The sequence below is a fragment of the Gadus chalcogrammus genome, chromosome 7 (genome assembly GCF_026213295.1).
Source record: "Gadus chalcogrammus isolate NIFS_2021 chromosome 7, NIFS_Gcha_1.0, whole genome shotgun sequence".
In the NCBI taxonomy this organism is placed as follows: Eukaryota; Metazoa; Chordata; class Actinopteri; order Gadiformes; family Gadidae; genus Gadus; species Gadus chalcogrammus.
Window position 1 is genome coordinate 13,722,620 of NC_079418.1, and position 22,149 is coordinate 13,744,768.

Here is a 22,149-nt window from a genome sequence, read left to right on the forward strand (position 1 = left end):
GTGCCGTACGTGTTCGCATTGTTATTTTCTAATCATACTTCTTAGGAGCTTTTGCGACGCAAATGTAGGTCTCCCTTGCCAATTGAGCCAGAGAGAGAGAGAAACGGGGAGTGAGTGCTGCATGCTAGCACGGCTGTGATGATGTAATGCAGGCTGTGGCGGCTGTGTAGGTGGTAACAGTAGCCCGCTGGTGACCTGTTTGTGGAGCTTGCGTGGAGACACACGCAGGGCCAACGGCGGCTGCTTGGAGAGGGACCAGGACACCAGCAGCCCCCCCTCCTTCGCCTCCTCCAGAGACGCCACCAGCTGAGGGGGCAGAGGGAGAGAGAGGGAGAGAGAGGGAGAGAGAGAGAGAGAGAGAGAGAGAGAGAGAGAGAGAGAGAGAGAGAGAGAGAGAGAGAGAGAGAGAGAGAGAGAGAGAGGGAGTGAGTGACAGAGAGAGAGAGAGAGAGAGAGAGAGAGAGAGAGAGAGAGAGAGAGAGAGAGAGAGCGAGAGAGAGAGAGAGAGAGAGAGAGAGAGAGTGAGTGAGTGACAGAGAGAGAGAGAGAGAGAGAGAAATAGAGAGAGCAAGAGAGAGAGAGGGAGAGAGATAGATAGATAGATAGATAGATAGATAGATAGATAGATAGATAGATAGATAGATAGATAGATAGATAGATAGATAGATAGATAGATAGATAGATAGATAGATAGATAGATAGATAGAGAGAGCAAGAGAGAGAGAGAGAGAGGGAGGGACAATAAGTTAGCTAAGGGTCCATGTATCCACATGAAATATCCCTTCATCTATTCGTTCTGAGGGACGGTTGGTCAGTGAAATATAAGGCCTCAGCCGCCGACCAACCAATTTACATTCAAATTTGAATGCTGATGCAAAACAGAGCCGGGGCACTCCGGTGTTGTGTGGAGAGAGGGGCCAGGGACATGTATTTGCAAGACCCAGCAGCGTAGGAGACAGGTGGAGCGTGAGGACGAGCGTACCTTCGCCACTACGGGCTCTATGGTGACCTGGTAGGTGTCCATGGAAACGGCGGCGTGCGACTGCTGCGTGACCGTCACTGGAAACGTGACAGAGTCCAGGCGGCAGTCACAATGCAAGACCTGCAGAGAGCAGGGGCCACTGTCATTAAGAGAAGCCATTACGGTCAATCGGGGGATTAAAACGCTCAGACAATCAGTCAAATACACTGGGGACAGATTTAGACTGTTGTCCCGTACCAAAGCACTAGGACTTTATTCCTTTAATGGTTCAGGGGACAGGGACAGTACCCAATAAAACATGAGCAGGGAAAAGCTGATTTACATGCAAGTCATACATTAAAATTCATTATATAACTGCTGAATGCATACAATTCACCCAAATCCTTAGGAATAGACAAGCTGATGCTTCAGTATCTTAAAAGGGATCCGGCGGGTCCAGATTTTCATTACGATCACAGGAGGCTTTCGAGGCAAAACAAAACTAAACCTGCATTGTGCACAACATTGTATGCATTCTCGGCCTGTGGCAATCTGGACCAGGGCTTCCGAACAAAGCGTCCCGGGAAGTTATTAATGAAAGTCCATTACACGTATAATTACACGCGGCAGCAATGAAGACAGGATTACAGAGATTATCGAAGGCTATTAATAACCGTCAAATCAATGGAACACCACCTACCATGCTGCGTGCTGATTGGTCTGTGCATGTCACACGCTCGATGGCAGTGGAGGCCGTCAGTGGCAGAGTGCTGTCGAAGGTTATCTGGATGGAGCTCTGTGGAGGGGGGGGGGAAGGAGAATAAACACATCGTCATCGTCAAGTCATCGTTCAACCGTGATGAAACACAGACGCTTGCAATGGAGCAGATGTTTTTAATGCTAAACGATTTACAACGATGTCAGAGGTCGTTAAGGAGCGGGTTGTGCTAGGATGCCTGCATGCAAGGCTTTGGAAACTGGGTACCTTTAGGCTGGGGGCTGATGGGTAGGGACGGTAGTCTTCCTACACCATCCATCCCTGTTATGCGCTCTTTATAATGGCCGGTTAGGCCTACCAAGCAACTGCATACTCACTCCAGGAAATACTATTAAGTGGGACGTTTAATGCATTTGACGCAGTGTGATAAGGGTATGTTGTTCATGATGGCGGAGGGTAATGGTACACATGAGGTTATTTCTTGCAACTGAACCATCTTGTTTCCACTTCTCTGGCTAATACATTTTTTAAAATTTATATTTTTGACGTTTGCCTCTTGGCAAAACAAATTCTGGCCTCGATCACATGAGTAGTTTGAGTTAATGATCGAACCACAACCTTGTTTAAAACATTCCTTACCAGGAACTCCTCACAATGACCTGATGTTGCCGATAAGCAATGTGGAAAACAAATTGAAGACATTTGTAGATGGGGATGCAGAGCTACTACTGTTATCTACAGTCAGTATCCATCCACACTAGAAGCTCAGTGTGTACAGCCCCGTTTGACTGTAGTTTAGTGTATAGTGGCTGTCTGCACTCAGTGGCCTGCAGTCTTTGGCAAAGCTGAATATAGCATATGCTTGTCCACATGGGATTGGCTATGGACGGATGGTCAAACTCCAATGCACTGTGCGAGACATTCACAGATGCACGTGTTATTTGTGTTTTAACAGTTATTATGGCAGAGTAATGACTCTGTTTTGTAAGGCCTTTTCAGAAGGTGTCACAAACTGATGGCAAACATCTCATGCATCAGCAGAATATATTGGCGGCAAGAAGCACATTTATCAGTCGCCCCCTCAGTGTACAGAAATGGGATGTGCAAAGAGAATATATGACATAAATATATCCTATAGCAGGGCATATGTTCCTTCAGAGCGTCTTATCTCTATCAAATAGAGCAGGGGAGGCAGAGCAGAGGTGGGAGAGCCTCAATTGACTCAGTCACACAATGAGAGAGAGAGAGAGAGAGAGAGAGAGAGAGAGAGAGAGAGAGCGAGAGAGAGAGAGAGAGAGAGAGAGAGAGAGAGACAGAGAGAGAGAGAGAGAGAGAGAGAGAGAGAGAGAGAGAGAGAGAGAGGGGGATTGGGTCAGGAGGGCAGGGAGCCAAGACAATGCTGCAGGCTTACGCAGTATCACTGACGGTGTAGTCATGTGACTGTCATATGACTGACTCACCTGTATTACCTATTGTGCTTGCTCCGCTGTCAAGATGCTCAGTTACACGCCCAGTTCCAAGGTGCAGGGCCAAACCCAATAGCATTTATTATTCACGCCCTGTACAATGCCTTATTCATATGAACACCGACTTGAAGATTGATGCTGTACTTATTTTGTAGATTAGATTTCAACTTTCGGCAATTGCTTTAAACAGGTCCACTCGCTCTGATGCACGGAAATATGCTGTCTGTTACAGAAAGACATTTTGTCATGTTGTACAGTCCATGATGCAAATCCTACGTCGCCAAAAGATAACTTTATCAGTATACATTAGTAGAAAGTATTTATTGTAGTTCAATAAAATATCTATTATTTAATAATTCACTCTAAAGGATTGAGGGACTGATCAAAGGCCACATAGGAGTCCCTTCTCCTCCTTTAACCAAGAGGAGCATCTGGGTGAGCATCAAGGAAACCACCCCAGGGAACCCCTCCTCCTCTTGGGTCTCCCGCTGTGTGAAGAGCACCCTCTGATGGATCAAGTAGAGCTACGGACTCCCCCTTCCCACTGTGCATCCATCTATACGCAGGCTTTGAGGGAGTCTTGTCATGGAGCAAGATGTGTGATGCAAATGGATGTTTCTACGATCCAGTGGGCGTGTCCGGGGGGGCCTGTCTGACGAGGCCGTTTCCCCGGGTCGTCCTGCGTGTCATCACGTTGGGTTCTCCTCAGCGTCAGCCCCAAGGGCGTGTGAGGGGACCATGACGGGGAGAGACGGGACCCCGGAGCCTCTGGGGAGAGGGGGGGGGGGGGAACATCCAACCCCAACCCCTCCTGCCTGGCTGCTCCGGCCGTGAACCGATCCTCCCTGTGCTATGATATCCCGTGGGGGAGCGTGACGACGGAAGCGTTTATTCTCACGTCGTCATTTAGCAGACATACGTAGCCAAAGAGTTGGATAAGTAATGGATAATAGTAATCATTGTTCCGCTTGTACCAGGGTGACCAACGACGTTTCACACATTTCATCTCTCAAGTTATTAGGGGTTTAAGGTCCTTGTCGGCTGCAACTAAAATCCTCATCATTCGGCGCTTTGAGCTTACTGTTTCTGCTTTGTAATGACACGTCTGCTTTGTAGATGTATTTGTAGCGCATCGGCTCGCAAGTGTTATCGAAAGATAATACACACCGTTGCAACGCTTTTGACCAATCAGAATGAAGTATTCAACTGTGCACTCCAAAAATGTCTTTAAGGAGTAGGTAAGGGGTCAGCGGCATCGTGCTCAAGGATGCACTATAGCTATGCACTCTAGCTAGACACAACATCTCTACCACGGAACCACTGTGACCAATGTCTGTGATGGCAAATTTCGGAGCCGCCACACATTTAGCTGTGGAGTCGCTTCAAGTCATGCTCGTTCTGGCTGCAGATCGGGGATGGAGCGAGAGAGGGTGGGAGGCAGGGAGGGAGGTAGGAGGGGGGAGAGGAGGGAGGGGGACTCGGGCTCTCTGGAAACACACTGATAGCGCCATGCCATTGTCCGACCGCAGAACCTAATGGCTTTGACATTATGAGTGCAGCGGGGACAAGACGCGCCGGCTGAGGGTACCGAGTGCCCGGCTGTACAGTACAATCACATTTGCCTCGCACCCGCGATCAACAAATTCAATTATAAGTTGAGAAATGCGCTCAATATCAGAGGGATGCATGATAGCTACTGTGCCGGCGTCCACAGGAAGTGGTCCGCAGGTTACTGTCCGCATGCGTCACTATGATATGTGGATGTTATTTGTGCTCTGACTGAAATCAGCCTTACCCTCTACATTTGGGTATTATCGCGTGCGTTTGTGTGCGTGGGGTATGTTGACGTCTTTCTGCTGATATCGTCAACCGTAACCAGCTGTGCTGAGGGCCTTACCATAAATCCCGGGGATTATGGAGACAGAAGGAAAGTGAGCTTCTTTGCAGACCTTCAAATCATCGTAATTAAACTGGAGCCCTCCGGATGCAGACAAATCTGACTCAAGCCCGCTGGTAGCACGTGACAACGGGTTCTCCTCCACACAGAGAGGGAAAGTCCTGGTCCCCTGTCCATCTACCGAATCATAGATGGACAATTTGGTCTGAAAGAGATAGGACCACACTAAGTCCTTTGGCGTGATCCTTTGATTTCACTTCATATTTGCAACCGAAAGACCTGAATCATTTAGTCCACACATAGATTTAATATTACTGCAGTCATTCTATTATTTTCCCTTCTTCGAAATCGCTTTGATCTCGGTGTCAAAGAAGAGCTCAAAGAAATCCAAAAAGAGGCAATTTGATCCATTTGTGCACAGTGCACCGCGTAAGTCTAGTGAATCAGTAGCACTGTCTCGTAACCACGGTATCACATGCATAAAGGAATGCCTGAGCAAGGCCTTGACGTTACACTGGGCAGATCATCAAGCACAAAGTTGTCAGTTCTATACCAAACCTGAGCCTGCTCCTTCAAATTAAGGATTCCCAAGAAAATAAAAAATAAAAAGGATATCCAGTATGCTATCAAATAAAACACAATCACATTGAAGATTTCTCAAAGTCTTCAAACTAAGAAGGCTATTTTTTTTTTTTTATTCTTTAGCTTTCCTTAAGGCGTCAACCAGATTGACACAGTGACACTGAAAACATCCAACCCCTGAAGACATCAATGCAGATGTCTGACAACTGCCTGCACACGACACATCTAAGCCAATGTGTTTCTTGCTGCAGAGCTAGAATCACAGCATATGAGGCGGATAGCGTGTGTGGGGTCATAGTCTAGTGTCTCAGAGTGTCTCCTCCTGCTAAAGTGGCTGAGTCAACATGGCGGCCGTGCAGCAGGTGCATACGGGAGAGAGTCAATGAATGTGATATGACTCTACGTTGGTCACCTAATACCTGCCAAGTCTCCCGGTGCCCTGCAGGTTTTTCAAGTCAGGGGACTGCAGAAGCTGTTGAACAACAGACGTCTGTGGAACACGTTACACACTTTGTACTACACAAACATACAGACCTATAAACATATTTATAAATGTGTGAATGTGAGCGAGTTTGTGCCTGTGTGTGTGTGTGTATTTTCAACGTTTACATACGATTTGTAATTGTTATGACAGCTAGCCTGCCTACACAGAAGCTAAACAATGTAATGTGTGTAAAGTGGAATGGCTGCATTGTCAGCTACTACATTGTTAGGGATTACTACTGCAGTTCGGTTGTTGCATGACTAATAGGGCATTTGGAAGATTAATACCACAGGCTGTTCTGTAATACATGTATCATTTTGTGTGTATAGGCTTTGTTTCAGGGTCTTTGAGTTCAGGCGTTACACATTTGAGAGTATTATTAACCATGATCGATGAAGAACAAGGGTTGTTTAAGGTCTGTGCAATTCTATATAATGCATGAGATGAAACATAAGATCTGTTTGATAGGGAAGTATTTGAAATATTTGCTTAATCCTGGTGTTCTCTATATAAATGCAACGGAGATCTGTTTGACTGTGAACTTGAATCAGCGTCTATTCAACATCCAGCAGCATAAGGCTTGAAAGGTAAACCTTGGACAAGCAAGGGCAGAGATGACCTTTCTGAATCACGACGGGCCTATAGTTTGTGATGTGGATCAATGGTTCCCCTTTTAAAACCCCATGTAGCCGTACGCATACATAACACAAACACATGACCGCCCACGCCCACATCCCCAATCCAGTAGAAGGTATGAATCACCTGAGTGAAATCTAATGTGGAAATGCAAAAACAACGCTTAAGCTTGGTGGATGTTTACATCAAAGCACCTTACAGTGCGTACATGCTTGGGTGGGAGGGCTGCGTTGGGAATGGAACCTCTAAGCCTGGCATTGCTAATGCCTTGCTCTACCAGTTGACCCCGACAAGACCCAATGGACCAATGGGGTCTTTATCGATGGTGTGAGAACTATATCATATATACCATCCATACCAATGGTGGACCAGGGGGAGAGGATTAATTCTCTCTCAGCATAAGGAAATGCGAAGAAAAACGATTAGCAGTATTACTAGCATTATTATAAACGTATAACTGGATAGATAGACGATGAACAGAGTTGCAACACTGATAAAGCATTCCTTCTGTTGTACCAGGATGATGTCGATTGATCACAATTCTGCCTGACTGCATCAAGCAATTATGACAGACGCTTTTCAGTGTCATTATCACTCAATAAATGACTGCATTCCCGATGTAGTGTGAATTGTGTGATCGTATTGGGGGATCTTACACAATGCCCCGATGCAATTCTATTCTTGATTACTGACACTTCAACGCCCACGCCACCAGTTAGTATAGCGAGTAGCAACCAACCCACACTTTTGCACTCTACGGAGCACACAGGTTAGGCTACACATGATCACAATCAGATGAATCATTCCCCATAGGCTTATACATATCCCCTCAAAAATGCTAAACGAAACCATATTCCAACAGCAGTAACATAGGATATATGATATGCTGATCTTGCAAGTGTAGGTCGACAATTGCAGATATCAACCTACATTTGCAGCACGTTGATTTACTTACCCCATGCCTGCAAGCTTGGTCATTCAAGGCTTTCACCCAGGCTCTCTGCCAGGGTTCCCCGAACGACTTGAAAGAAAACAGGGTGGAGAGTAAGCCTTTAGCCCCTGCTTCTGAAACAGCTCTTCCACTACGGCCTGGCCTGAGCCTGAGCAGGAAGCCCCGCCAGCCCCCCGTGTCTGTCCGGTGATCCTGGTGGATAACGGGAAGATGACGGGCTGCTCTGTTGCCTACGAGATCCTTGGCCCTCCACGAACGCACAGTGGCTAGTGAATATTGGACGAGCCATGCCAACACTATAAACAAAGAGAGCAGGAACAGCCCCACTAGACACCACCAGCAGCAGCCTCCGTTCTGGTCGGGCTTCATAGCGGTGTCCTTGTGCCGCTCATCGCGGTGAGGTGGACGGATCAGGGGACCGGGGAGTCCGTGGGGTCGGCAACGGTGTCTGTAAGGGGAGCAATAAATAGTCCGTCTTTGTGCTTCATTCGCGGGACAGGTCGTAGTAGGTAATGTTAAGGAATACGCAATCAGCCGGATGATATTCGGAGCGTGTGCCCCTTGACTCCAAAGAGCGCGTTTTGCAGCTCCGCGACAACACACCACGTTATTAGACGATGGTTCTGGTGCATTTTGCAACGCACTTACAATCTTACATGTTAATAATACCGACACCAAACGCCGTACGATGAGTAAAGAGGGTCAATGATCAGCAGATAGGGAGAAATAACTTTAAACGATGACACAAAGTTGACTATTTATTGCATTAAATATACCTACCGCTTTATTATGGCATGTGGACAATAGCGAAAGCGTGAAAAGCCAGCTTCAGTAAAAACGTAAGGCAGGCACCGTGTTGTCGATGTGCATCGCTGCAGTATATTCCGTCTGACCCGGCATACATCAGCGGTGTGTCGGTGGGACCAGCAGCCGCTGTCATCCAGCCATCCACCGAGTCTGCGCTCTGTTCATCCACCAGGACACAAGGAGTCTCCCTCCCCTACCACAACCTCCGAGCCGACGTTTGCTTGCCTCGGCGATTCCCGTTCAAGCCTCCAGAGGGCGCTATAATATGGGCGGCATGTGGCTCAGGAGGCGGGTTGGCTGGTAACCGGAAGATTGCCAGTTCGATCCCCGGCTCCTCCTACCTGAGTGCCGAAGTGTCCCTGAGCCAGACCCCTCACCATATACTGCTCCCGTCCCAACCAACCGGCTTTCGCCCTGGTTGACTCCGCCGTCGATGTGTGAATGAATAGGTGAATGTGAGGCAGTATTAAAAATATATAAGTGGTTTGAATGGCCACTGATTAGAAAAGGGCTGTATAAATGCAGTCCATTTACCATTTACCATTTACCCACACAATGAGTCTCCCAAAACCACATGAGAGCCGATACGTTTGCCTCGGCGGTTCCCGTCTGAGCCTGCCGAGGGCACTAAAAGTCCCGATACAAGACGTAATACACAATAAATACCCGAGAGCCACGCTCGCTAATCTTTTAAACGGGAGACCGAGGAGGATATAATGTGAATGTGAGAGGGAAATCACGATGTAGCCCACATGTTGCAGGGATGTAACACTTTCATAGATCATATCATCTGCTGCCAGAGGTTATGAAGCGTTATGACGGCTGGTATACCTTCAGTTCAATGCATTTAATATAATATCTGCCCGCCCGGTACACGTCACACAGTATTTGGTCACTTGTTTGTAACACATGCGAATATAAATATCCACATTTATTATTACTATTTGTAGTTATCTGAATCCGTATTAAAAGGCTGCATATATAACTTACCAACAGAGGGCAAACGAAAAAAAAAAAAAGTATTACCACAGAAGAAGAAGAACTACTTCCGGTGTACCGCCCTTATATTTCCGACCTCGAGGCAGAGAAGGAACACTTCATCCGGCCCTTCCTCGTGCAAGCATCTCTTCGGAACTCTCAACCAGACAACTCAAGATGAACGACGAAGGTAAACTTTTCATCGGAGGCCTCAGCTTCGACACCAATGAGGAATCCTTGATGGCGGCTTTTGCCAAGTATGGAAACATCGCCAAAGCTGATGTTATCCGCGACAAAGACACTGGGCGGTCCCGTGGTTTCGGCTTCGTCAAGTTTGATAATGCCGACGAGGCCAAGGATGCGTTGGAGGGAATGAACGGAACCAGCCTGGATGGACGGTCCATTCGAGTGGATGAAGCCGGCAGAGGCAGATCCGGTGGTTCCAGAGGCGGCTCCAGAGGCAGCTTCGGCGGCGGCGGTGGCGGCGGCGGCTATGGCGATAGAAGCTACAACAACGAGGGCGGCTATGGCGGCGGAGAAAGGAGCTACGGTGGTGGAAGCGGCGGCGGCGGTGGATACAGAAGCGGCGGCGGCGGTGGTGGCGGATATGGCGGCGGCAGCGGTGGCGGATACAGAGATAACCGGGGCCAGGGAAGCTATGGCGACCAATACGACAACTAGGCCCAAGACCAAAAATCTCCCTGACTGAAGATCGTCACTTGGCTGGCTGTATTTAAAAGATGCGCCACTCAAGAAAAATGTCCACGTGTTATTGGTGACCTTATTTTTTTATAGTATGTTCTGTTCTGTTAGCAGCTTAAGCATATTTAAACCATGTTTAAAGTTACTTTAAGATGTTCCCGCGTTGACGGGGCGTCTTAATATCTTGCTATAAATAAATCTTGCTTTTTCAACATATATTCACGTGGCTTTCTCTTCGGGGATTTTTTTTGTACATGCATTCCTTAGTGATTCTAGCGCGATTCCACATCCTTGAGTGTTCTATATTGCGGAGGGGACCGTGTACTAGCAGTTTCTTTCCAAGCAAATTCATTTCAGAAAGTATTCCACACACGAGGCCGACTGCTCCTCGTGTCGCAAATTGCGGCACGCTGCAGTCGATCCGACATTTCAATTTTCTTTGTTCTGCTCTTCAACGCCTGCATTTTAAATGTGCTGTAAAATGGACTGAACTTGTATAGGTGAACATCAATGTAACTAGTCGCACCAGTAAATAACAGCCGGGATCAGTTTTGTACTTTGCTATTTTTTTTTTGTTGGTCAATTTGGTTTCATGGAGACTAAACGATTTATAAAAATAAAGACATTGAACATGAATCTGCCTTATTCTAATCCTTTCTCATATGGACCCTGAAGTTGATCATATCACACATGATAATTATGTTTAAAATACTAGGATGGCTGATTTCTCGAAAAATATATAAATTAAAGTTAATGATCGCAGAAGAACTTCCGGTGTCACGTTGTCACGTCCGACCTCGTGATCAATCAGGAAGCGGTCTTAAGCTATACCTATATGACGTGGAGCCTGAAGTTGTACATGTCATCATTCATTGCGTACAAGACGCAATGAAAGCTTGTCTGAAATGCTAGGATGAATGATTTATTGGGGAAAACTAAAATCTAAAGTAAGGGTTAATTACCGAAGAAGACCATTTTCCGGTGTCACGTTGTTTTGTGTCCGACCTCGGCATCGGACAGGAAGCGGTGTTAAGCCAAACCTTTCCGACCTGAACCCTGAAGTGGTACATATCGTAGACAAAATGAAAGCTTGTTGTCTGAAATGCTAGGATGGATGATATATGTGATTTATGGAAGTTGCTCTCAAATGCGTCGAGACACGACGAGTCACGATGGTATTCTTAACGGATCGTTTTTTACTCGCGTAGTTGGAACCGGAGGACTCGAGGCTTGTGTATCGATCGATCCAAAGTCTAACTCACAAGATTGGAGAAACTGATCAACAAACACCTTGTTCATCCAGTATCAAATCTACAAACTCCCGAAATCATGTCTCAAATCCCGGTTTTGCCGCTTCTGATCAACTGCATGTTGTCGGCACTCGGGTGCTTGGCCACAATAAAACTCATCCCGGCGTTTAAAGACCATTTCATCGCTGCCAAGTTGTATGGCATTGACATGAACAAAACATCAAAAAAGCAAGTGTAAGTGTCTTTACATTTTTATTGCCGTCAATTTGTGAGAACATTACTGTCCCATGATACCATCTGATTGTGCTACATCAGCGTTATGTTTGTCGTTGCTCTGATTCGGTGCTTGTTCTGTCCTGGTTTAGTCCAGAATCCCAGGGTGTCATCAGCGGAACCGTGTTTCTCATCATCCTCTTCTGCTTCATCCCCGTGCCTTTCCTGAGCTGCCTTGTTGGGGACCAGTGCACAGTCTTTCCACACGACGAGGTGGGTCGAATATAACTGTACACATGATGAGAGCCCAAAAGGAACCTCTAACAATAGGTCATGCCCCGCCCCCTTTTGAGGCAGTCATCATTTGACTGACTCAATTCAAATTACAATATCTTTCTTAGCCAATTTAGATTAGGAGCGCAAATGTTATGGACGGTCAGGCAAACCTTGTGTTATTTCTTTTGACCAGTTTGTCCAGCTGATTGGCGCTCTGTTAGCCATTTGCTGCATGATTTTCCTGGGCTTTGCTGACGATGTGCTAAACCTGCGATGGAGGCACAAGCTGCTGCTGCCCACCATCGCCTCCCTGCCACTGTTGATGGTCTACTTTACCAACTTTGGAAACACTGTCATCGTGGTGCCCAAGCCTTTCAGACTACTGCTAGGGCTCCACCTGGACCTAGGCAAGGCAATCTTATTGATAATGAAAATGATTATTATTTTATATCTATTATCAATAGTATTATTGTATTTCATTAATCCCAGTAATTAAAATGAGGGATAATCATAATTCTGAAGTACTTCTGTGATAATAACGTATATTACATAATGGTATATTTAAACTACATTTGCTGTGGTGTGCAGGTATTCTGTACTACGTTTACATGGGCATGCTGGCTGTGTTCTGCACCAACGCCATCAACATCTTGGCCGGGATCAACGGCATCGAGTCGGGACAAGCCCTCTTCATCTCGGGCTCCATCATCCTCTTCAACCTGTTGGAGCTCCATGGTTGGTGGGCCAGCAGTCACACCCTACTGTAAACCAGTCGATTAAATTGCTTATAACAAGGAAACTAAAGTAAAATATATGTGTATTCAACATTAATGTGATTAATTTTGGGGTCTATTTTTTGTTGTTCTTTATACACAACAGGAGATTATGGAGACGACCACATATTCTCCCTTTACTTTATGCTACCATTCTTCTTCACCACGCTGGGACTTTTCTACCATAACCGGTAGGTTCAGCATCCCAAGCAAACCATTCTCCACCAAATACATCAACCCCGTTTCCATTCCTCTGCCATCTTCCAGGTCTAGACTGACACTTTATTTGACCAGAGAGCAGAGTTCTCCACTAACAGAACGTTGTCTCGTCCCCCGTGCAGGTACCCGTCCTCTGTGTTCGTGGGAGACACCTTCTGCTACTTTGCGGGGATGACCTTTGCGGTGGTCGGCATCCTGGGACACTTCAGCAAAACCATGCTGCTATTCTTCATCCCCCAGGTGGTCAACTTCATCTACTCCCTGCCGCAGCTGTTCCACATAATCCCGTGTCCCCGACACCGGCTCCCCAGGTATGCTGTTGGCTTCTCCCATTCACAACCTCCCTGTTTTTATTTTTTTATTTTTTTATTGTATTTCAAAAAAAGTTTTTTCCCAGAGTGCTCTGACCAAAGCAGGCAGCAGCAATCAACAACACAATGTTTCAGACAGACTGTCAACTTTTTGAAATGAATTCCCAGTAACGGCTAATTTAGTTTCAGGGACTTTGGTTTAATGTTATTGTATTGACTGTGAAGCTATGACGTTTCATCCAGGTTGAATCCCAGCACGGGCAAACTGGGAATGAGCTACTCCAAATTCAAAAGGAAGGATCTCTCTAAATTGGGAAATCTTATTCTGCAGGTACTAAAACGCTCATCTTATGCATAATGTTGTGTTGTGTGTGTGTGTGTGTGTGTGTGTGTGTGTGTGTGTGTGTGTGTGTGTGTGTCTGTGTCTGTGTCTGTGTCTGTGTCTGTGTCTGTGTCTGTGTCTGTGTCTATCTATAAATCTACATTATTTGGACCGAAGTAACTATTAATTTCCTATGAATTAATTTGATTGTAGTATGAAAACAGCTTGTAAGTTAAGTTAGTAAAGAAACAGGCAGTTTTGGTAAACCCTGACTAACCCACACTAACCCTTGTCTATGAAGCTTATACTAATGACATAGTCGCACCCGGTTGGTTGAGAGTTCAACTGAAGTTTACTCCAAACAGGCGGCCGAGTTACTGAGGTTACTGGAGGTTCGCCGGGGTCAGGAGGAAGATGATGAGTTCATAGAGTGCAACAACATGACCCTAATAAACCTGGTGCTGAAAATACTGGGGCCCGTTCACGAGGGGAGCCTCACCACCATAATGCTGCTCCTACAAGTAAACCCCAAACAAACTACCAAGTCGTTGACTTTACGTTATAGTATTTAATTTAACAGTTATGACTGATGAGGTATTATCCACACATTCACTTTCTTCTCTCCTGACCAGGTATTCGGTAGTGCCGTGGCTTTTGGAATCCGCTATCATCTGGTGCGGCTTTTCTATGACGTGTAAACAAGACTGCAAGGAACCCAGAGCCATGACTGAGGACATCCAGAAGAAGGAAGCATATTGACACTTTAATGGATTGGCCTGGTTGATGGATAATAATAACAATATGCCTTTTGATGTCGATCCCATTTCCTCACACCAACACCATTCTGCCTCAGAGCAAATCAACAAGGGGAACATTTATTTTAAGTCAAATTTAAATTTGGTATGAGAGCATAAACCATGAATATGTTTACAGAAAGGGATCTGCGGTTATGGGTATGAATGTTTCTTAAGCTCTTCATCAGAAATAGCACACACACCCACCACTCAAACAGAGCTTGTCGTCATGTTCAATGTCCTGGGTTATGCACGTTGGAAGTTTTTGGCTTCTGATAAGTTGGTCTATATCATCAGGATCTTTCTTCTGGTCGTTGCTCTGGATGTTCCTCTGGTTTTCCGCTACATCTTTAAGGAAATCAAGCATACAAAGGAAAAATAAGCATGTTGGTGTCCTTCATTCAAGAATGTACTAAATCAGGTATTTACTGATTGAACAATTACATCAACATTTGATCATTTCTATGTCTTTTGGCATTATTAAATGTCAATCAGATCACCCTGTGATATTCCAGACTTAGTTCCTTTATCTAAACGAAAATGCCAACCTTGTATGAAAAGAAAACTGTTAAAGTGAGGGTCAAATGAAGGGTGATGTTGGGTTTTAATGTAATTAAGCTTTATACGAAAGGCCAAAAGAAGGATAGCGCAGGAATATTTAAAGCTAGACTTTTGGTATTTATGAACATCGTCTGAGAAATCGCTTATTTTTATGGAAACGAGTAACTTGAATGAAATAATATTTTTAGTTTTTCTTTTCTTAGAACAGTTGGCCTCAATGTGAATTATTTTTTGACACTGGAAAATGAAGCTTTTTCTTGGAATGCTATTAGTGTTCAATATTTACGTTTTCAATGGGATAGTGGTGCTGAAAATTAAATAAGTCCTACTCAATTACGTTATTGTGCCATGTTCTTTTATTTCGACAGAAAAGTTCTCAATTGAGAAACCATTTTGTAAAAGGAAAGAAAGTGGAACGTTGAATGTGTTAATTAGTTTGCGGGGACGTGTTTCGGTGGTACTCAGCCCGCGCATTCATGTTTACGTTCCGATTCGCTCAATACACTGACCTCAAGATGCTTGTTTTGCTTCAAATTATTCCCTTAATGATAAGTATATAGGAAAACTTTGTTTTTGATTATACGATAGGACATAGATCAAAACAGACAGAATAATATAAATCTACTAGATGAAAGTCTTAAGATGCTTTGAGTGTTTGGGTGGCACCTGTGCCCATCTGGACGTCATCCGACCCTCTGGAGACTCCTAATAATGGTCGTGCTGTGAAATAGTGAGTTATAAATCCTGTAAGTTCACCGGTGTAGACTGTTTAAAGGAAATGCCACCAAACAAACGGATACAGAAGAAAATGCCGCTTGTGCTTGAGTGTGAGTGGGGCTCCTGTCAAGACACCTTCAGTAGGATGGAGAACATCTGTAAGCACATGGAGACTCACCTGGGCACGTCGGACCCTTCGGATGATAGCGATGAAAACGAAGGTCAGGATAATAATAGGTCGATTGATCAAGACCAGCACTGTGACTTCAATCACCTAGTCACAATGCGTCCACCGAAAGTGTTCATGTTTGATTACACCGATCAATGAAGTTCTTAGAAAAAATAAATAAATGAAAACACTCATCTTATGTGAATGCTTGACTTTTCAGCCGAGCAGAGCTGCCTTTGGAGACATTGTGGATTCTGCTCGGTAGACGTTCCCGAAGAGCTGCGGCGGCACGTTTTCTTCCACTGTTACCACACTAAGCTTAAGCAGTTGGGCCTGCAGGTGCTGACCTCGAACCCCAACATGGGCACCTGCTCTATAGGATACCAGAACCGCAATATCGTCCCTGAAATCCCAGACAATTTCACCTGCCTTTGGGAGGATTGCGAGGTACATTTTATGGTTCGAATCTACAGTTTTTGTTTTTTGAGGGGGCACAGCAGAAAGTCCACTTGAATCCAGAAATGTCTGCAATCAATTATTATTGTTATTTTAGTCATTGACCCTCTCTGTGTTTGCAGCAACCCCCCTATGAAAACCCTGAATGGTTTTACCGACACGTGGAGCTGCACAGTCTCTGTATGGACATCCCCACCGGTGACAGTGAATGCTTGTTACGCTGTGCGTGGAAAGGTATGGCGGCAGGGCCGCGTCCCCTGTGCGGATGTTAGGAGATGTTATTCTCTGTCATGATAATTGAGTGACTTGCTAATGTTTTGACTTGCATGGGATGAGTGCAGCCATCCTACCAGACATTGTTTAAATCTTCGTCCCTTTTTGTTTTGTTTTTGTTTTTTGAAGAATGTGAAGCGAGTGCCAAAGGGCGACCCAAGCTGCGGGAGCACCTGCGGAGCCACACCCAGGAGAAGGTGGTGGCGTGCCCGGGCTGTGGGGCCATGTACGCCAACAACACAAAGTTCTTCGACCACATCAAGCGCCAGAGTGCACTAGAAGGTATCCTAGGAGGCTGGAAGGGGACTAGTGGCGAGGGGGTCAGTTCAAAGCCAAAAAGGTTCTTTACCGATAGGAATCCTTGAGAAAGATGCATAACCCCCGATGCTTTAAGGGTAATACCTTTGGGGATTATCAAACCACCAGTTCCTCTTGCCTTCACTAAAACATCTGTAGCGAATACGGTATCATTGAGTTGTATAATTTATGCTGAATAGAATTTAGCATGTGTGAGCTTGCCACAAATTTAAACAATGACACATAGCACCTTTGTCTCTTTGAATCAATTTGCATTGGTGCAGAGGCAGTGCAGAGGTTGGAGACAATAAAGGGAATCACCATACAAGTACTTTTGCAAATTGTCTTATTACAATGTATAAAGTGGCATTTTGCTATTGTTTACATTCGCGGCAGGCGGTTTCACACGAAAAGCTCTTAAGGCAGAATCAGTACAACAGAGTCATTGATAACAGATGTTTCAGTGAAGCACGGAGGGACAGGCCAGTATTTTCCTTTTTATTGATGTGTATCTGAATTCACTGTAATTTAACAGTTAGTACGTTTATCGGTGATGAAAATAAACTTTTTTTGAGGACACGTCGGCCAGCCAAATAATTGATTCAATATTAGAGCATGATCATGGGATCATGATCATTCAGTGAGACAATGAGTGATCAAGATTCTTATAGGGATTCGTTTGCATTGTGGGTTGTGAATACAAAGGTAACCAAAGTTGAGTGGGAGTGACCATTGTGGATTTTAAGATTGGCAAGAGAGGCGAAGTTAAATGCAATACGCTATGGGGGATGTGGACATGTCTTCAAGTCTGCAAGAAAGGCTGGAAGACAGTTAAAGCAATCTACACAACAAAGAAGTCAATCAATTGGCATGGCCTGAGGCTCAGACTTCGTGGCTACAGGGGCAATTCAAATGCAAACGATCTTAGTCAGAGAGCGGAAGAGTAGTATCCCTAGGGACAGTGAGAATGCATACAATTCCTTTTTAATGTGAATAGTAATTAAACAAGGTTAATATAATTTGTATATAATTGTATATTTGGTTATGATTGATATTTCCTCGACACTTGGCTAATGATATGGATTATTAATGGGTGGTGGGTCTTGCAGGTCAGCGGTTCCAGTGTTCTCATTGTTCGAAGCGTTTTGCAACAGAACGACTGCTGAGGGACCACATGAGGACCCATGGTCAGTCCATTCAACCCTCTTCTCCATCAAAACTTCATCAACAAATATTGTTGCTGGTGACGTAGGAAGTTATGCCATCATTAACGGGTTTGTTTGTTTGTTTGTTTGCGGGCAGTAAACCACTATAAATGTCCCTTATGCGACATGACCTGCCCGTCGCCCTCATCCCTGCGCAACCACATCAAGTTCCGCCACAGCAACGAGAGGCCATACAGCTGTGAATACTGCGAGTACAGGTACCACTACTACTACTTAATTTCTAGTATTTCGAGGTGGCCTTGGAATCAGTTCACCTAACAATTGTTAGTGCTTGGCACTTGGATCGATGAACATCCTCACTATACCATAGCCATATATTGTTTATCGTTCTTTTGAAAAATGTACTTATTGTGAATCGCTCTGGATAAAAGCGTCTGCTAAAGGTAAACTCGGTAAGGTAAACTTTCCAGGGCTTACTGCAGAGGAACACACATGCTCTTCATTGATCCTGACTTCTTAGCAACTCCCCTCTCATTATTTTCTGTGGTATTCATGATATGATGTATTGTAGTACCTAGTCGACCCTAGCCTTGTTATAATAATATCAATACAGAACATTGTTGCAAGTTCACATCTGAACTCTCACTCTACCACAGTTGTAAAAACCTGGTGGACTTGCGGAAACACCTGGACACCCACACCAGCGAGCCGGCCTACCGCTGCGATGCGGCGGGCTGCACGTACACGGCGCGTACCGTCCGCACCATGAAGATCCACTACAAACGAGAGCACGAGGTGCGACCGCAAAGCCTTTCCTGTCTGAAAAGCCCCTTCCAGAAGGGAGCTGGAGCCTAATGTGTGTTTTTCGTTTCTCTTCTTTAAATCCAGGGGGATTTTGTGCCGCGCTACAAGTGCCACGTCTGTGACCAGTGCTTTACCCGAGGAAACAACCTCACGGTTCATCTGCGGAAGAAGCACCAGTTTAAATGGCCCTCCGGACACCCCCGCTTCCGGTAAGCATGTGTGACTTCCTCCCGTTGAATGGTCTGGCATCCATAGGGACTCGGTTCGATTCCCCAAGGTCCAAACTCTTCTTGTAGGCAGCCCTGAGTGGGGTACCTTGCCTTTCGACTGCTGCTTCAATTTAATATATCAGAATTGACTGAGTGGGATTTTGGATAAAGGGGTCCTCCAAATTAAAAGAGTAATCCGATTTAAAATGGATCTGGGATATGTTTTGGATATGATAACGAGTTGGAATGTTCGTTTGTGAGCAAAAAAGCACATATAGATGCATTCTTAGGTCGGCTGTTTATTAGCCGATTCTACCAAAACGCTATAAACTTGGAACGATAGGGGCATGTCTCATGGTAAAAACTAAATCGCTATTTAAAACCACTTACAAGGCTAGAAGTAGCATAACACTACTTTGGTAGTATAATAAGGGTCTTAACATATAAAACAAGGCATTGACAACTTTGTAAGTGTACAGATTGTTTGTTAAAAAGGACATTTTATACACACAATACCATCAGTAGTTCACCCGTCGACACCATCTTGTCTTTAACACTCGATAAGTAGATCGGCAAACGCAGTGCTTGCGTGTTGTCACAAGCTCTATATTCGCCACTCTACCTATCGAGCCTTGTAAGTGGTTTAAAATAGTGATTTGGTTTTTACCATGAGAGATCCCCCTATGGTTCCAAGTTTAAAGCGTTTAGGTAGAATCGGCTAAAAACAGGCAACTTAAGATCGCGTCTATATGCAAATTTTTTCTCATTCGGATTTCTCCTTTTAATAAATTGGGAAAACAGTCCAAGTATGTATTCAATTCCAACACAACCTAACCCGTGTGAGGTGAAGAGGTGGGTCATCTAACGTTCTCCCCCTTTTGCATTTGCGTTTTCTACGCCGTCAGATACAAGGAGCACGAGGACGGCTTCATGCGGCTGCAGCTGATTCGCTACGAGAGCGTTGAGCTGACGGAGCAGCTGATGAGGGAGCGGAACGGCGAGGATGGGGAGGAGGAGGATGACGACGACGAGGAAGAGGAGGAGGACGAGGAAGAGGAGGACACCGGGGCCCAGGCGGAGCCCCCCGGGCTGGGCCAGCGGGCGGGGGAGGCGGGGGGTCCCCTTGACATGGAGCTGCAGCTGCGAGGGGTGCTGCTGGAGGAGCAGGGGCCGGAGGTGGGGCTGGAGGCCGTGGTAGGGCAGGGGGACAGTGAGGAGCAAGGGATGTTCTACGTTCTGACCGGAGGTCTGACCCAGGAAGGGGAGGACGCCGTCATGCTGCAGCTGCAGGACACAGCCAGTCAGCTGGGCATGCATGTGGTGTAAAGAACAGCCCATCCTGGCTCCAGGACCAGAAGCTGTTCCCAGAAGGACCCACACACATAGAAACGCTCCTGGACCAGAAGTTGTTCCTTACAAGACACAAACACGCACACACACTGGCTCCAGGACCAGAAGTTTTTCCATGCAGGACTAACACACACAAATTGGCCCCAGGACCAGAAGCTGGTCCTTGCCGGACACACACAACACATACCACACCACGACAACACACACACACACTTGCTCTAAGACCTGCAGAGGATGGCATTCGTGAGCTCCAGGGCCAGAAACTGTTCAAGACAGGATACGAACAGAACCTGGCTTCCACTGTAGCAATACTTTCATCTGGGAGCTGAGAGGGACTGTCGTGCACATACTGTGCCCTCCAAGAGGGCTAGGCAAGACAGGTTTTTGTATTTATTTTTAGCTCATTTGAAGGAGGAACACTCAGGATTTGAATAGAGTGCAAGGCACTTAATTTAACATTCATTTGAATTATTATCATTTGGCCTTGTTTGATTTGTTTTTTGATATGTCCGTTGTACTGAGTTTTCAGTGCCTAATGTTAAACCTATTTGTGCAATAAAAACATTACAAAATAAAATACTAATCTTGCGGTTTAGATGCAATTTGAATATCTTATTCTCCTTATATATTCATACTAATTCATACACTTGTTTTTTTGTGGCATTTTTTTGGAAATCACCATCTTCTGTTACATTCTCAGTGTTGTCTTGGTAATAAAATACTATCAATGGCAGTGGAGCGGGAAGTTAGCCTGGGTATACCCATGCTGCCTTGCGCGCGATTTCATTTCGTGCTGCTAGACATGTGCTAGCCCTCACTGTAGATTGAGGCCTGGCGTTAGCCACATGCGTTAGCCCCTGGCGTTAGCCACATGCGTTAGCCAGGCTAGCGGGGAGTAGGGGTGCGGCATGTGCTGCAGCATCCCCTGGTGGCGAAGCTTTAAAACTGCGATGACGATGCAACGATCGCTTATAATTTATTTATCTCTGGTTGTGGTTTCTGTTTTTATTTTGTATGTTATGTTTGGGGTGTGGGACGAAGAGAGCGGTAATTTTTCAATTATTTCATTTATCCTCAATGTATACCAATCAGATTTGTCTTCACGCGATTGCGATTCAGCCTACACATATCATGCACGGCACGCACACTCAGCCAGACATCCTCAAATGACAAGTGATTGAGTGGTGTGTGTAGACTACAGAGCCGGTGTAACATAGTAGCCTATCTTAAGAATTCTATAAACTCTACGTGGACCGTAACCCACCCCGCACCCCCTGCCGAAAATATCGTCCTGTTAGTCTGATCAATGGAAGTATTGGATCTTGACTTGACTGTGGCCTAAAGTGGAAGGGATCAGTTTTAACTGTCACTAATCCTATAAATTACTTTCATCCTCTCCGGCTGCCAATTTGATGCGCAGGCTGGCCCCAGATCAAAAAAGTGGGGAGATCGTGTAAGTGCAACCATTTTACGTGCATGCCTCAAAACATACAATATAAACTCATTCGTCTCGTTCTCAACGTTGTATTTCAACAAAGACAATAAAAGTGGAGACGGGAAGCCCAGCCTGATAGGGCTAGTGGTATTAGCTCCCTTTACAGGATTAGCCGGGCATCTACAGCTCAGCGTAAGCAGCGTCGCTTCCTCACTCTTCACTCAGGGAAACACATGAACGCTACACTGCTACCACTGTCATGACATCTCGTGGCTCCGTGGAGGTGGTGATCTTTGCTGTACGTCAGCGGGGTTGACGTTGCGACCGAGGCCCAGAGGTTGGAGCTAGAGGCCTTGACCCGTGGCTGAGGC

General features: G+C 45.6%; 4 protein-coding genes across 6 annotated transcripts in view; 3 read left to right on the plus strand and 1 right to left on the minus strand.

Moving 5' to 3' along the window:
- The window catches only part of c2cd2l (c2cd2 like), a 19,008-nt gene extending 9,492 nt beyond the window's left edge, over nucleotides 1–9,516 (minus strand). Inside the window, exons 1-6 of one of the 3 annotated variants that reach the window (XM_056593462.1) lie at nucleotides 8,845–9,487; nucleotides 8,477–8,761; nucleotides 7,700–8,144; nucleotides 1,662–1,757; nucleotides 983–1,102; nucleotides 196–306 (exon numbers count right to left, since the gene is read on the minus strand). In XM_056593462.1, coding sequence (XP_056449437.1) covers nucleotides 196–306; nucleotides 983–1,102; nucleotides 1,662–1,757; nucleotides 7,700–8,065 — 693 coding nt within the window. In that variant the 5' untranslated portion in view covers nucleotides 8,066–8,144; nucleotides 8,477–8,761; nucleotides 8,845–9,487. The other 2 variants (XM_056593463.1, XM_056593461.1) reach the window with 2 other exon arrangements.
- Nucleotides 9,517–9,585: 69 nt separating this feature from the next.
- LOC130385142 (uncharacterized) lies at nucleotides 9,586–10,547 on the plus strand. Its single transcript, XM_056593470.1, has one exon. It carries the CDS (start codon nucleotides 9,659–9,661, stop codon nucleotides 10,160–10,162), a length of 504 nt encoding a protein of 167 aa, XP_056449445.1. The 5' UTR covers nucleotides 9,586–9,658; the 3' UTR covers nucleotides 10,163–10,547.
- Nucleotides 10,548–10,990: 443 nt separating this feature from the next.
- Nucleotides 10,991–15,232, plus strand: dpagt1 (dolichyl-phosphate (UDP-N-acetylglucosamine) N-acetylglucosaminephosphotransferase 1 (GlcNAc-1-P transferase)). Its single transcript, XM_056593466.1, has 9 exons — nucleotides 10,991–11,667; nucleotides 11,799–11,919; nucleotides 12,116–12,329; nucleotides 12,511–12,657; nucleotides 12,802–12,886; nucleotides 13,037–13,225; nucleotides 13,469–13,556; nucleotides 13,913–14,068; nucleotides 14,180–15,232. Exons 1-9 carry the CDS (start codon nucleotides 11,513–11,515, stop codon nucleotides 14,243–14,245), a joined length of 1,221 nt encoding a protein of 406 aa, XP_056449441.1. The 5' UTR covers nucleotides 10,991–11,512; the 3' UTR covers nucleotides 14,246–15,232.
- A 145-nt stretch (nucleotides 15,233–15,377) lies between these two features.
- Nucleotides 15,378–20,934, plus strand: hinfp (histone H4 transcription factor). Its single transcript, XM_056593464.1, has 9 exons — nucleotides 15,378–15,840; nucleotides 16,009–16,235; nucleotides 16,367–16,478; nucleotides 16,647–16,799; nucleotides 17,924–18,001; nucleotides 18,117–18,237; nucleotides 18,637–18,775; nucleotides 18,869–18,993; nucleotides 19,899–20,934. The coding sequence occupies exons 1-9, from the start codon at nucleotides 15,681–15,683 to the stop codon at nucleotides 20,317–20,319; spliced, it is 1,536 nt and encodes a 511-aa protein (XP_056449439.1). The 5' UTR covers nucleotides 15,378–15,680; the 3' UTR covers nucleotides 20,320–20,934.
- The last annotated feature ends 1,215 nt before the right edge of the window (nucleotides 20,935–22,149 follow it).

Excerpts from the sequence above, each read along its gene's own strand:
- hinfp (XM_056593464.1), top strand. The coding sequence starts at position 15,681 with ATGCCACCAAACAAACGGATACAGAAGAAAATGCCGCTTGTGCTTGAG. Across the intron at positions 16,800-17,923 it reads GCGCCAGAGTGCACTAGAAG|GTCAGCGGTTCCAGTGTTCT; the intron begins GTATCCTAGGAG and ends TGGGTCTTGCAG. Across the intron at positions 18,994-19,898 it reads TCCGGACACCCCCGCTTCCG|ATACAAGGAGCACGAGGACG; the intron begins GTAAGCATGTGT and ends CTACGCCGTCAG.
- LOC130385142 (XM_056593470.1), top strand. The coding sequence starts at position 9,659 with ATGAACGACGAAGGTAAACTTTTCATCGGAGGCCTCAGCTTCGACACC.
- dpagt1 (XM_056593466.1), top strand. The coding sequence starts at position 11,513 with ATGTCTCAAATCCCGGTTTTGCCGCTTCTGATCAACTGCATGTTGTCG. Across the intron at positions 12,330-12,510 it reads AGGGCTCCACCTGGACCTAG|GTATTCTGTACTACGTTTAC; the intron begins GCAAGGCAATCT and ends TGTGGTGTGCAG. Across the intron at positions 14,069-14,179 it reads CCATAATGCTGCTCCTACAA|GTATTCGGTAGTGCCGTGGC; the intron begins GTAAACCCCAAA and ends TCTCCTGACCAG.